Source organism: Muscardinus avellanarius (assembly GCF_963383645.1).
Source record: "Muscardinus avellanarius genome assembly, chromosome: 16".
Lineage (NCBI taxonomy): Eukaryota > Metazoa > Chordata > Mammalia > Rodentia > Gliridae > Muscardinus > Muscardinus avellanarius.
The window spans coordinates 13,829,851-13,845,236 of NC_137802.1; the positions used below are offsets into that span (position 1 = coordinate 13,829,851).

Genomic DNA, 15,386 nt, shown 5'->3' on the forward strand with positions numbered 1-15,386 from the left:
ATCTCAGCCTCACTGGCCCTGGCACTGGCCTAACCCCTCAGCAGGCTCTGACCCTGGCCTCGGGAGGCTCTGATCCCGGCCTCAGAGGCCCCAGGACCAGCCTTGCCTCACAGCAGGCTCCAGTCTCGGCCTTGCTGGCCCCGGCACCAACCTAACCCCTCTGCAGGCTCTGATACTGGCCTCGGAGGCCTCAGTAGTGGCCTTGCTTCACAGCAGGCTCCTATCCCAGCCTCACTGGCCCCGAACCAGCCTAACCCCTCGGCAGACTATGATCCCGGCCTCACTAACCCTGACAAACCGGTCTAGCTCCTCGGCAGGCTCCTATCCTGGCCTCAGAGGCCCCAGCACTGGCCTTGCCTCACAGCAGGCTCCGATACCAGCCTCGCTGGCCCCGGCACCGACTTAATCCCTCAGCAGGCTCCGATACCAGCCTCAGAGGCCTCAGTAGTGGCCTTGCCTCATGGCAGGCTCCAATCCTGGCCTCGCTAACACTGGCACACTGGCCTAACCCCTTGGCAGGCTCCTATCCTGGCCTTGGAGACCCCAGCACCAGCCTTGCCTCATGGCAGGCTTTGATCCCAGCTTCACTGGCCACAGCACCAGCCTTACTCCTCAGCAGGTTCCAATCCAGGCCTCGGAGGCCCCAGCACCAGCCTTGCCTCATGGCTGGCTCCGATCCCAGCCTCGCTGACCCAGGCACTGGCCTAACCCCTCGGCAGGCTCCGATCCTGGCCTCGCTGGCCCTGGAACTGGCATAACCCCTCAGCAGGCTCCGATCCCGGCCTCAGAGGCCTCAGTAGTGGCCTTGCCTCATGGCAGGCTCTGATCCCAGCCTCGCTGAACCCAGCACCGGCCTAACCTCTCGGCAGGCTCCAGTCCCAACCTCGGAGGCCCCCAAACCGGCTTTGCCTCATGGCAGGCTCTGATCCTGGCCTCATTTGCCCTGGTACCGGCCTAACCGCTCGGCAGGCTCTGATCCTGGCCTCGCTAACCCTGGCACACCGGCCTAACACTTTGGCAGGCTCTAATCCCGGCCTCGGAGGCCTCAGTAAGCATCCTTGCCTCACAGCAGGCTCTGATCCTGCCCTTGCTGACCCCGGCACCGGCCTAACCCCTCAGCAGGCTCCAGTCCTAGCCTCAGAGGCTCCAGGACTGGCCTTGCCTCATGGCAGGCTCCGATCCTGGCCTCGCTGGCCCCGGCACCGGCCTAACCCCTCGGCAGGCTCCTATCCTGGCCTAGGAGGCCCCAGCAACGGCCTTGCCTCATGGCGGTCTCTGATCCTGGCTTCGCTGGCCCTGGCACCAGCCTAACCCCTCAGCAGGTTCCAATCCCGGCCTCGGAGGCCCTTGCACCAGCCTTGCCTCACAGCAGGCTCTGATCCTGGCTTCGCTGGCCCCGGCACCGGCCTAACCCCTCGGCAGGTTCTGATCCTGGCCTCAGAGGCCCCTGCACCGGCCGTGCCTCACAGCAGGTTCCGATCCTAGCTTCACTGGCCCCAGTACCGGCCTAATTCCTCAGCAGGCTCTGATCCTGGCCTTAGAGGCCCCAGCACTGGTCTTGCCTCACAGCAGGCTCCGATCCCAGCCTCGCTGGTCCTGTCACTGGCCTCACCCCTCGGCAGGCTCCAATCCCGGCCTTGGAGGCCCAGTACCGTCCTTGCCTCACGACAGGCTCCAATCCCAGCTTTTCTGTCCCTGTCACCGGCCTCACCCCTCAGCAGGCTCTGATCCGAGCACCCTATTCACCCAGCAGGTTGTCCCACGTTCCCGAGGGCACGTGGTGGTAGCATTCTGCCTCTGGGGTTATTTCTTCAAAAGTTCCAGATGTATTGCATCAGATCTCTGCCTCCCCTGAGTCCTGGCCACTGCCATTGCCGCTGCCTCCACCATTTCAAATCTTTCCCAAGCTCTTTTCCCACATTGCATGTTGTCCACTGTTCGAAAGCATGCACGACGGTAGCATTCCACCTTTGGGGTAATTTCTTCAGAAGATCAGGGTGGGTTGGATCATATCTCTGCCTCTCCCAAATACAAGCTTCCACTGCCACCGCGGCCACCACTGCCAACACCGACTTCCTCCTAGGTCTCTGCTAAACTCTCTCCTTACAGGTGCTGTCCAGGATTCTTAAGAATGTAAAGAAGCAGTCCTCCTTCGCGGGGAATTTTTCCAAAGGTTCCAGTTCAGTTGGATATGTTTTTTCTGCATCTCCAGTATCCTGGCTGCCACTGCAGCCATCTTGACCCCTCTCCAATATTTTTCTTTTCCTTTTCCTTTTTTTTTTTTTTTTTTTTTTTTAAATAAGAGAAGACAGTATGCTTGGTTTGAGGAGGTTGTGGGATCAGGCACTTGGTAGCAATGAGTTTTTTCCTTTCCTCCCTTCCAATAGCCTCACAGCACAGAGCAGAATCTGCTGTTCTAAGTGCACCATGGCCTGGCGCAGCACAGTAGTGCTGGGTTCCTCTGTACCCGCGGCTGGGCCTCTTGTTTAGTACCGGGTCTCCCGAAACTCGGGCTCGGCCTCCTGCTCCATACTATGCCTTCCCAGGCGTAGGCCGGGCTGACTGCCCCCTGCCCAGGGCACCGGGCCTTGTGGCCAGGTCCCTGGACTTTCTGGGGGTCCAGCATGCCCTGCGCAACCCCTGCCTGGGGCCCAGGCTGCAACCCAGGCCTCCAGTCCTTCTGGGGGTCTGGCGTGCTCCGCGCGACCCCTGCCCAGGGCCCGGGGCGCAATCCTCCTGTCTCAGCCTCCCAAGCGCTGGGATTACAAGCATGAGCCACCACACCCGAATCCTGATGTCACCATTTTAATAGCTACTCCTAAAGATCTACTTAACTCCATGAATGTGAACCAGTAAATTTACTTTTGGACCACTGGGGAAATTTGCATATGGATTAGGCATACGGCAATATTAATAAATAATGATTTTATAGAAAACAGATTAAAGCATGGTGCACACTTGTAATCCCAGTACCTGGGGGGGAGGGGGCTGAGACAGGAGGATCACCATTCTCGAACAGCACCAGCTACACACAGGTTGGAAGCCAGCCTCAGCTACTGAGTGAGGCTCTCAGCAACTTAGTGAGACCCTGTTTCCAAATAAAGTATAAAATAGGTCTGGGAGTATAGTCCGGAGGTAGAAAGCCTCTGGGTTCCACCTCCAGTACCACCAAAAAAATAAATAAATAAAATAAAGAATAAAGAGCCAGGCGTGGTGGTGCATATTTGTAATCCCAGCCCTTGGGAGGCTGAGACAGGAGGATCACACAGGTTCGAGGCCAGCCTCAGCTACTTAGTGAGGCTCTCAGCAACTTAGTGAGACCCTGTTTCCAAATAAAGTATAAAATAGGTCTAGGAGAATATCCCGGAGGTAGAAAAGTACCTGGGTTTCACCCCCAATACTACAAAAAATAAAAAATAAAATTCCATTTGAGGCATAACATAGTTTGAGCTGGGTTTTTTTTTATCTCTGATGAAACAAGCAGGGTTCTGACTTGAGCGACTTGTACCGCAAAGGTATCAGACCTGTTGCAAAGTCAAATTACTAAATTTCACCTTGGAGAGAAAGACCTGTGCCATACACATCAAGCCAAGAGAAAAGAATTTGTGTATTGGCTCTTCCTGGCTCAGAAAATCTCCCAATTGGAAGGGAACTCCAGGGAGAGGCTAGATTAGAAGCCAAGAGCAGCGCACAAAGGGAGCCCCACGTGTAGAGGTCAAAAGGCAACGAGAAAGGTGGATCAAAACCACTGCCAGACCGCCAGGCGTGGTGGCGCACGCTTGTCATCCCAGCACTCGGGAGGCTGAGACAAGAGGATCATCGTTCACAGACAGCCTCAGCTACTACTTAACGAGGCCCTTTGCAACTCAGTGAGACCCTGTTTCAAAATAAAGAATAAAGCCGGGCGTGGTGTCGCACACTTATAATCCCCGTGCTTGGGAGGCGGAGACAGGCAGATCGCGCAGGTTCACAGCCAGCCGTGCTGGCTTAAGAGACCCTGTTTCCAAATTTTAAAAAATATTTAAAATAGGTCTGGGAGTGTAGCCCTAAGGTAGAAGGGCTTCCAGGAACCCCAGTACCACGAAAGGAAGGAAGAAAGAAAGAAAGAAAGGAAGAAAGAAAGAAAGAAAGAAAGAAAGAAAGAAAGACAGAGGCAGGCTGTAGCTCAAAGGTAAATTGCCCCTGGATTCCATCCCCAGTACCGCCAAAACAAAAAACAAACAAACAAACATGGTGGCCATACCTGTAATACAGTACCTGCGAGGCGGAGATAGGAGGATCGCAGGTTCGTGGCCAGACTCAGCAATATACTCTCAGCAACTTAACGAGACCCTGTTTCAAAATTAATAATAATAATAACTATTATTATTATTATAATTAAAAATATTTTTATAATTAAAAATATAAAATAAATAAAATAAAAAACAATAATTTTATAATTAAAAATAACAACAATAATTATATAATAATATGTGTTATTATATAATAATTATGTAATAATATATAATAATTATAATAAAATAGGGCTGGAGGTGTAGCTCAGAGACGGAATGTCTCCTGGATTCAGTCCCCCAGCATGACAATAAACATGCAAACAATAAGCCCACAGCGGAGCCTGGGCCGATCTTGGCGGGCGGCCCTTACCTGAAATGATGCTCTTGCCATCTCTCATGAAATCGATGCCGTGGCAGGTCATGTTGGGCACAGTGATCCGCAGCAGCTCCCTGTTGGACACTGTGTGCCACACCCTGATGTCCGTCTTGGCACAGGTGGCAAAGAGCTCAGCAGTACCACTGCAGGGAAACCACAGAGACACGGAGATGTAGCCACACAAGACCCACGGTGTGTCTGGGCACAGTGGCACATGCCCGGAATCCCAGCACTCAGGAGGCTGAGCCAGGAGGATGGCAGGTTTGAGGCCCGCCTCGGCTATTTAGAGGGACCCTCGGTAACTTAGTGAGACCCTGTTTCAAAATAAAAAATTAAGCCAGCCTCAGCAACTTAGGCTCTCAGCAACTTAGTGAGACCCTGTTTCCAAATAAAATATAAAATAGGTCTGAGAGTATAGCCTGGAGGTAGAAAAGCCACCCCTAGTACCACAAAAAAAAAAAAAAAAAATATATATATATATATATATATATATATATATATATATATATATATAAAAAATAAAACAGGGCCGGAGGTGTGGTTTGGAAGTAGAATCCCCCTGAGTTTTATTCCCAGTACAAAAATTTACTCAGTTTCGGTTTAAGAGAAAAAAAAATAAGTGAATTTTTTCTACCCATTTAGCTTTGGGGCCCTGAATTAAACTTATAAGGGAGGACTAGTAACTTGGAAAGACTGAGGGCAGGGCAGTAGGCGGCAGATGCCTCGGAGCCCTGAGCCAGATGGCCTGATAAGGATAGACCCAAGGCAGCCAATATTAGACTATGAGCGGTTATTTAAAACGAGACTCGCTTTCCGCCACACGCTGCCGTCAGTGAACGAGCTCCTCCTCTGGGGGACGTGAGCTTCTGCGGAGGCATATGGCCCACTCATGAAAAGCAAATATCCCCAAACAAATGTCCCCGGAGGACTTTCCGGACCTCCGCCCTCGGCCGGCAGCCCACTTCCGAACCCGAAAATGAGCCATTCCAGGAGGAAACTGAGCGATTCGGGTCCAGAAAGAAGCAGAGCCGTGGGAGATTCGTGATGGGCTGGGGCGGGAGCTCCCTCTCTCCTGTTTAACATCCTCTGGGATGAGCCGGGCCTGCTGGTGCACACCTGGAATCCCTGCACTTGGGAGGCCGAGACAGGAGGCTCCAAGTTTCATGACCAGCCTTAGCAATTTTAGCAGACCCTCAGCCATGCAGCAAGACTCTGCTTCAAGGTTTAAAAAATAAATTTAAAAAATAGGGCTTGGGCTGGGCGTGGTGGCGCACACATGTAATCTCTGCGCTTGGGAGGCGGAGACAGGAGGATCGCGCAGGTTCGAAGCCAGCCGCGCTGGCTTAAGACACCCTGTTTCCAAATAAAAATTATATATATATATATATATATAATATATATTAATATATTATATATATTATATGTCTGGGAGTATAGCCTGGAGGTAGAAGGGTTTCCAGGATCCCCAGTACCAAAAAAAAAATAGGGCTTGGGGTGAAGCCAGGCGTGGTGGCGCACACTTGTAATCCCAGCATTCGGGAGGCTGAGACAGGAGGATCGCGGTTCATGGACAGCCTCAGCTACTCAGTGAGGCCCTCTGCAACTCAGTGAGACCCTGTTTCAAAATAAAGAATAAAAAACAGGGCTGGGGGTGTGGAGCTCAGAGTTAGAATGCCCCTGGCTTCCATCCCTAGCACCAAAAAAAAAAAAATCATATGAAATTCAAATATATAGAGATATAGATGTAGATACAGATATAAATACATACATATTCTCGTATATATCTAGTTTTCCTGTGATTTAAACATCCTCAGAAGCAAAGAAATTGTGGAAAGGATAGTTTCATTTTCTGCACAAACCCCTGGGTCACTGCCAAATACTGCAAGCTCACAGAACACAAGGCCGGGCTAAAAACTCCGCAGTGGGAAGTGCCAGGAACGCCCGCTCGTGCACACCGCGCGGAAGGCGGAATCCACCCGCGGCGCCCATCCATGCCAGCGCTGCTCAGGACAAGGAGCTGCTGCACTGTTTGTGTGTAATAAAAAGTTTTCAACCCCAAACTACCTGACATGCAAAGCAGTAGAAAAGGGCAGTCAGGCATGGTGGTGCGTGTCTAGAAAACCTGCTGCTTGGGAGGCTGAGGCAGGAGGCTCACAGCCTCCACAACTTAGAGCCCCTGTCTCAAAAAAAAAAAAAAAAGAAAGAAACCAAATTAAAACAACAAAACAGGGTTGGGAGTAGCTCAGTGATAGAGTGTCCCTGGGCTCAATCCCCAGTACAAGAAAGAAAGAAGGAAGAAATAGAGGGAGGAAGGGGGAAGGAGTGGTGGCACGCGCCTGTAATCCCAGTACTTATGAGGCTGAGAGAGAAGGATCACAGGTTCGAGGCCAGCCTCAGCAAGTAGTGAGGCTCTCATCAACCTAGTGAGACCCTATTTCAAAATAAAAATAAAAGCCAGGCGTGGTGGCGCACGCTTGTAATCCCAGCATTCGGGAGGCTGAGACCTGGAGGATCGCAGTTCGTGGACAGTCTCAGCTACATAGTGAGGTCCTCTGCAACTCAGTGAGTGAGACCCGGTTTCAAAATAAAGAATAAGAAATAGGGCAGGGGGTGTAGCTCGGAGGTCAAATGCCCCTGGGTTCCATTGCCAGACCCGCAAATAAAAATAAAAAAATAAAAATAAATAAAAAAATAAAAATAAAATAGGGCTGGGGGTGTAGTTCAGAGGTAGAATGCCCCTGGGATCAGTCCCTAGTACCACAAACACTAACACACACAGAAAGAAAAAACAAATGAGGAGAAAATGGAGAAAGAGAGAAGAAAAATAGATAAATGTGACTCGGGGAAAGATAATTAAAAGAAAGTGACCCTCTGGGCTGAAGGTGGCGCTCAGGGGTGAAGCACATGCTTAGCATGCAAGAGGCCCTGGATTTAATCCCCAGCATGAAATGAAATAGAAAGGAGATAAGAAGGAAAGAGAAAGAAACCAATTTAAAATAGACTTCCAAGCAGCGACTTAGAATTTATAAATACATTTAAAATATGAAAGGAAACTGATTCCAATAATTGGAGATAGATCATCTCAACAGACAACTAGAAACTATATATGTATAATGTTATAAATGAGCCGGGCGTGGTGGCGCACACTTGTAATCCCAGCATTCGGGAGGCTGAGACCTGGAGGATTGCGGTTCGGGACAGCCTCAGCTACTTAGTGAGGCCCTCTGCAACTCAGTGAGACCCTGTTTCAAAATAAAGAATAAAAAATAGGGCAGGGGGTATAGCTCGGAGGTAGGATGCCCCTGAGTTCCATCCCCAGACCAGCCCAAAAAAAAAAAAAAAAAAGAAAGAAAGAAAGAAAGAAAGAAAGAAAGAAAGAAAGAATGTTATAAATGTTTTAGTTTTTCCATAAGCAAAAGGTACAAAAACTGAATTAAATTTACTATTTGGCTCACTGGAGATGGCTGAAGAATCTATGAACTTGAAGGTAGGCTTACTAGACATTAAAGAACAAAAAAAAAATGAACAGCTTAGAAATCTGTGAGTGAATATAAAATGATTCAACATGAGTAATTTGAATATCAGGAGAGCCAAGTATGGTGGTGCACACCTGTCATCCCAATATCTGGGAGGCTGAAACAGGAGGATCACAGGTTGGAGGTCAGCCTCGGCAATTTAGTGAGGCCCTCAGCAACTTAATGAGACCCTGTTTCAATATAAAAAAAAATAAAAGGCATAAAAAGGGCTGGGGGTGTAGCCCAGAGGTAGAATGCCCCTGGGATAAATCCCCAGTGCCACATAGTTCTTAGGCTGAGGGGAAAAGATACAAGATGGCAACTAACTATATAAAAAAGAATGAAGGCCAGGCATGGTGGTACATACCTTTAATACCAGGATTTGCTTTTTATTTTTTATATTGAAACAGGGTCTCATTAAGTTGCTGAGGGCCTCACTAAATTGCTGAGACAGGAGATCATAGGTTGTCTGCCATCCTCAGCAACTTAGCAAGGCCTTCAGTAAATCAGTGAGACCATGTCTCAATAAAAGATAAAAAATGTCAAGGATGTAGCTCTGAGATAGGATGCTGCTGGTTCAGTCCCCAGAAAAGAAAAACAAAAAATCTTGCCATCCTGGAGGAACCACTAAAAAAATATTTGATGCAAAGATTCACAGCTAGAAAGCCAATAGAGCCATTAAGTGGAATGTTAAAAATAGTTGGTTAGCAGCGGGGCGTGGTGGCGCACGCTTGTAATCCCAGCATTCGGGAGGCTGAGACAGGAGGATCTTGGTTCGTGGCCAGCCTCAGCTCCTTAGTGAGGCCCTCCGCAACTTAGCGAGACCTTGTTTCAAAATAACGAGTAAAAAAATAGGGCAGGGTGTGTAGCTCAGAGGTAAAATGCTCTTGGGTTCCATTCCTAGACGCCCCCACACACAAAAATAGTTGGTTAGCATAAAAGGAGGCAGCAGAGAAATAACAGAAGAACAAAGAACAGGTGACGGGGGAAATTACATTAAATGTAAATGAACTAAAAATTCCAAATAAAAAGCAGAGATTTCCTGGTTGGATAGAAAAGCAAAAATCAATTGTGTATTGATTCAAGATATGCACTTTAACTACAAATGGGAAATAGTAAGTAAAAAAAGATTAACCATGAAAAGAACATAAGAAAGCAGAAAGCTTAAAAGTGCATTAGTTGTTGTTGTTGTTGTTGTTGTTATTGTTGTTGTTTGTGGTACTGGAGATTGAACCCAGGGCCATTCTGCCTCCAAGCTACACCCTTAGCCCTATTTTTATTTTTATTTGAAAACAAAGTTTCACTGAGTTGCTGAGGCTAGCTTTGAACCTGTCATCCTCCTATCTCAGCCTCCCAAGTATTGCAAGCCTGTGCCACCACACCTGGCGTTGAAAGTGCATATTAGTATCATACAAAAGACACTTCACGTTAAAGAGAACTACTAAAGATGAACTGGAATACTTAATAACGATAAAAATATCAAGCTGGGAGTGGTGAAGCACACCTGTAATCCCAGTAGTTGGGAGGCCGAGACAGAAGGATCACAGGGTGGAGGTCAGCCTCAGCAACTTAGCGAGGACCTCGTTACGTAAAGTAAAATAGGGCTGGGGGTGTAGCTCAGAAGTAGAATGCCCCTGGTTTCAATCTCTCTGTAACACACACACACACACAAAAAAAAAAAAAAAAAAATTAATAAACTCCATGTTCTCATTTTCTACTTCTACTTACAACGGAAAGACAATGTCTTCAACGGCATCAAAGTGGCAAGTGGAGATGAGGGTCTCTTTGAAATCTGTGAAGTTGATGCGATAGATGTACGATTCTTCTGTTCCCACGAAAAACTGGTGCCCTTCTCCTCGCAGGGTGATGGACGTGATGCCCCCCTGTAACTGGATTTTCCTTTAAAGAGAAGCACAAAGGCAAAGTCAGTTCAATGGGCCACCATGTAGTTATCACCCACCTGAAGCAGCACGGAGGACGCAGGATGGCGGGCAGCTTGCGATGTGCCCTCAGAAAAGAGGTGCAGCTGGACACGGAGGAGTAACTTGCCGTGTCGGGCACCCACAGCCAGCAAAGGAAGATCTCAGTCAGTCGGCATAAGTTAAGATAGGACAAGCCGGCCGTGGTGGTGCATGGCTGTAATCCCAGCATTCGGGAGGCTGAGACAGGAGGATCGCGGTTTGAGCCCAGACTCAGCTGCTTAGTGAGGCCCTTTGCAACTCAGTGAGACCCTGTTTCAAAATAAAGAATAAAAAATAGGGCTGGGGGTGTAGCTGAGAGGTAGAATGACCCTGGGTTCTATTCCCAGTACAGGGGGAAAAAAAAAAAAAAAAGGACAAGCTGGGTATAGTGGTACACAGCTGTAGTTCCAGTAGTTCGGAGGCTGAGACACAGGAGAATCACAGGTTTGAGGATAACCTCAGCAAGTAGTGAGACTCTCATCAACCTAGAGAGACTCTGTTTCAAAAAATAATAATAAAAAAGTAAAATAGGTCTGTGAGTTTAACTCGGAGACAGAATGTCCCCCAGTACCACACACACACACACACACAAAAAGGGTTACATAATTTATGTATATTTATCACCATAGTAAAAATGTTATGTAGTAATATTGAAAACATGGATGATGTTTGCATGAAATAAAAATAGCACACAAATTTTATGTAAAAACAAACAAAGCCAGGTGTGGTGGTGCCCTCTTGTAATCCCAGTACTTGGGAGGCTGAGACAAGAAGATCATGGTTCACAGACAGCCTCAGCTACTTAGTGATGCCCTTTGCAACCCAGCGAGACCTTGTTTCAAAAATAAACAATACAAAATAGAGCTGGTGTAGCTTGGAGGTAGAATGCCCCTGGGTTCCATCTCCAGTATGGCTAAATAAATAAATAAGTAAATAGCCGGGCGTGGTGGCGCACGCTTGTAATCCCCGCGCTTGGGAGGCAGAGACGGGAGGATCGCACAGGTTCAAAGCCAGCCGCACGCACTGGCTTAGGAGACCCCGTTTCCAAATAAAAAATATAAAAATAGGTCTGGGAGTGTAGCCCAGAGGTAGAAGGGCTTCCAGGAACCCCAGTACCACTAAAAAATAAATAAATAAATAAATAAATAAATAAATAAATAAATAAATACATAATATATTTAAAAGCTTGTATGAAAGCTTGTGTAAAAAAAAATGGTCAATAGTGCCTATCTTTGCTAGACCTTCAGAAATTATTTTCTCTTCTTCTATTTTTCAGATTTCCTCTACACATTTCCTAACTATGAGCTGTGTGTGTGTGTGTGCCCGCACGTGCGGTGCTGGGGACTGAACCCAGGGGCATTGTATCTCCCAACTACACCCTTAGCCCTTTTTATATTTTTATTTTCAAGCTGGGTCTTGCTAAGATGCTGAGGCCATTTATATAGCCGAAATTGCTGAAGCTAGCCTCAAACCTGTGATCCTCCTGTCGCGACCTCCCAGATACTGGGATTACAGATGTGCGCCATTATGCAGGTATGAGCTTTAAAAAAGGAGGAGGAGGAAGGAAAATAAATCAACGAGGCCCTAGGAACCTGACATTCCTCTGCACCTAATTTAGCTGGGACAATATGAATTCAACGAGGATTCCTGTGCAGGGAGCCAGAGTAGGAAATTTGATGTTTTTTGTTGTTGTTTTTTGTTTTTTATTTTTTTATTTTATTTATTTATTTATTTATTTATTTATTTATTTATTTTTTGCGGGTCTGGGGATGGAACCCAGGGGTATTCGACCTCCGAGCTCCACCCCCTGCCCTGTTTTTTATTCTTTATTTTGAAACAGGGTCTCACTGAGTTGCGGAGGGCCTCACTCGGTAGCTGAAGCTGTCCGCGAACCACGATCTTCCGGTCTCAGCCTCCCGAATGCTGGGATATCAAGCGTGCACCACCACGCCCGGCTTAAATTCGATGCTTTTGAAAGAGCCTCTTGTTGGCGCAGCAGAGTGCTGCGTGAATAAAAGAAAACCACAAGTTCCTTCACTAACAAGAGAAGTGACTCTGGACCACTTGCCAGAAGCCGCTGGCCTCAGTTCCCAAAGCCACAGAATCATCCCTCACTGAGTTGCTGAGAGCCTCACTAAGTAGCTGAGGCTGGCTTCGAACCCGTGTGATCCTCCTGTCTCAGCCTCCCAAGCGTGGGGATTATAAGCGTGCGCCACCACGCCTGGCTACAATTTTCTTTTATCATCCCTGGGACTGCTCAATGAGCTGGCTGCATCACCCTACTAAAACCCCGAAGGCAGTAATGATAGCCTCCAACTTGAGCCTACACCATCACCCAGGGTCACTTTGGAAACACACCATCAACCCGTAGCAATGGCTTGGAGTCTAATTATCTTTATCACAGTGGGAATGTTTACGTATTAAATTTGAGGGGTTAAACATCGGGGAGTTGGAGGCTGGGTGTAGTGGTGTACACCTCTAATCCTGGTGTTTGGGAGGCTGAGGCAGGAGGATCGAGACCTGCAGCAATTTAGTGAGATTCTTTAAAAAAAATAAAAATAGACGCCAGCTGGGGCCCAGGTCGCGGGACTCTGGGCCCCGGGGCCAAACTGCGCATAGCACGCCAGACCCCTGGAGAAACCGGGCCCAGTACCCTGGGACCCAGGTGGGGGTCAGGCGGGGCACGCCAGCCAGGGCCCGGGTCGCGAGACTCTGGGCCCTGGGCTGAACTGCGCGTAACACGCCAGACCCCTGGAGAAACCGGGCTCAGTACCCTGGGTTCCGGGCAGGGGTCGCGCGGAGCACACCAGCCGGGGCCCGGGTCGTGGGACCCTGGGCCCTAGGCAGAGTAGTGCGGATCACTCTGGACCCATGGGGAAACCGACCTGGTTACAGTGCTACTGAGTGAGTGCCTGATCCCACTACCTCCTCAAACCACATATACTGTCTTCTCTTATTAAAAAAAAAAAAAAAAGAACAGAAAAAGAAAAAGAAAAATATCGGAGAGGAGGTAAGAAAGCCGTTATGGATGCCAGGACACTGGAGATGCAGACAAAACTTATCTAAATGCACTGGAACTTATGGAAAAATTCCCCGTGAAGGAGGACTGCTATTTCTCTATATTGTTAAGAATCTCAGATATCACCTGTAAGGAGAGAGTTTAGCGGAGACCAAGGAGAAAGGCGGTGTTGAAAGAGGTCTCCGCGATGGTGGTGGAGACTTATATTCAGGAGAAGCAGAAACCGGATCCTACCAACCTTATTTTTTTGGAGAAATTATACCAAATGTCGAATGCTACCATCACGCATGCTTAGGAACACTGGACAACATTCAGAGTGGAAAAAGAGCCTGGGAAGGATTTGAAATGGTGGAGGCAGTGGCAATGGCAGTGGCCAGTACTCAGGGGAGGCAGACATCTGATACATTACACCTGGAACCTTTGAAATAATAACCACAGAGACAGTGATCAGAACCTGCTGAGGGGTTAGGCAGGTGCCAGGGCCAGTGGCCGACATCGAAGCTTACTGTGAGGCAAGGCCACTACTGAGGCCTCCGTGGCCGGGATTGGAGCCTGCCGAGGGGTTAGGCCAGTGCTGGGGTCAGCGAGGCCAGCATCAGAGCCTGCCATGAGGCAAGGCCGGTGCTGGGGCCTCCGAGGACAGGACTGGAGCCTGCTGAGGGGTTAGGCCAGTGCTGGGGCCAGCAAGGCCGGCATCGGAGCCTGCCATGAGGCAAGGCCAGTACTGGGGCCTCCGAGGCCAGGATAAGAGCCTGCTGAGGGGTTAGGCCAGTGCTGGGGCCAGCAAGGCCGGCATCGAAGCCTGCCATGAGGCAAGGCCAGTACTGGGGCCTTCAAGGCCGGGATCAGAGCCTGCTGAGGGATTAGGCCGGTGCTGGGGCCAGCGAGGCCGGCATCAGAGCTTGCCGTGAGGCAAGGCCGGTGCTGGGGCCTCCGAGGCCGGGATAAGAGCCTGCTGAGGGGTTAGGCCGGTGCTGGGGCCAGCAAGGCCGGCATCAGAGCCTGCTGTGAGGCAAGGCCGGTTCTGGGGCCTCCGAGGCCAGGATAAGAGCCTGCCGAGGGGTTAGGCCAGTGCTGGGGCCAGCGAGGCTGGCACTGGAGCCTGCCATGAGGCAAGGCCAGTACTGGGGCCTCTGAGGCCGGGATCGTAGCCTGCCTTGAGGCAAGGCCGGTACTGGGGCCTCTGAGGCCAGGATAAGAGCCTGCCGAGGGGTTAGGCGAGGCCGGGATCGGAGCCTGCCTTTAGGCAAGGCCGGTACTGGGGCCTCCGAGGCCAGGATAAGAGCCTGCCGAGGGGTTAGGCTGGTGCTGGGGCCAGCAAGGCCAGCATCGGAGCCTGCCATGAGGCATGGCCAGTGCTGGGGCCTCCAAGGCCAGGATCGGAGCCTGCCGAGGAGTTAGGCCGGTGCTGGGGCCAGCGAGCCTGGCATCGGAGCCTGCCATGAGGCAAGGCCGGTACTGGGGCCTCCAAGGCCAGGATAAGAGCCTGCCGAGGGGTTAGGCCGGTGCTGGGGCCAGCGAGGCCGGCATTAGAGCCTACACTGAGGCAAGGCCGCCAGTTCTGGGGCCTCCGAGGCCAGGATAAGAGCCTGCCGAGGGGTTAGGCCAGTGCTGGGGCCAGCGAGGCTGGCACTGGAGCCTGCCATGAGGTAAGGCCGGTACTGGGGCCTCCGAGGCCGGGATTGGAGCCTGCCTTGAGGCAAGGCCGGTACTGGGGCCTCTGAGACCAGGATAAGAGCCTGCCGAGGGGTTAGGCTGGTGTTGGGGCCAGCAAGGCCAGCATCAGAGCCTGCCATGAGGCATGGCCAGTGCTGGGGCCTCCAAGGCCGGGATCAGAGCCTGCCGAGGAGTTAGGCCGGTGCTGGGGCCAGCGAGGCTGGCATTGGAGCCTGCCGTGAGGCATGGCCGGTGCTGGGGCCTCCGAGGCCAGGATCGGATCCTGCCGAGGGGTTAGGCCGGTGCTGGGGCCAGCGAGGCCGGCACCGGAGCCTGCCATGAGGCATGGCGGGTGCTGGGGCCTCTGAGGCCAGTATCGGAATCTGCCAAGGGGTTAGGCCGGTGCTGGGGCCAGCGAGGCCGGCATCGGAGCCTGCCATGAGGCATGGCGGGTGCTGGGGCCTCTGAGGCCAGTATCGGAATCTGCCAAGGGGTTAGGCCGGTGCTGGGGCCAGCGAGGCCGGCATCGGAGCCTGCCATGAGGCATGGCCAGTGCTGGGGCCTCCGAGGTCAGGATCTGAGTCT

General features: G+C 50.5%; 1 protein-coding gene across 1 annotated transcript in view; it reads right to left on the bottom strand.

Moving 5' to 3' along the window:
- The window catches only part of CFAP52 (cilia and flagella associated protein 52), a gene marked incomplete at both ends in the record, with an annotated part of 63,659 nt that overhangs the window by 15,146 nt on the left and 33,127 nt on the right, over nt 1-15,386 (bottom strand). The window contains 2 exons of the mRNA XM_080713950.1: nt 4,645-4,793; nt 9,894-10,064. Of these exons, the coding sequence (XP_080570076.1) occupies nt 4,645-4,793; nt 9,894-10,064 (320 nt within the window). The remainder of the gene's footprint in view (nt 1-4,644; nt 4,794-9,893; nt 10,065-15,386) is intronic.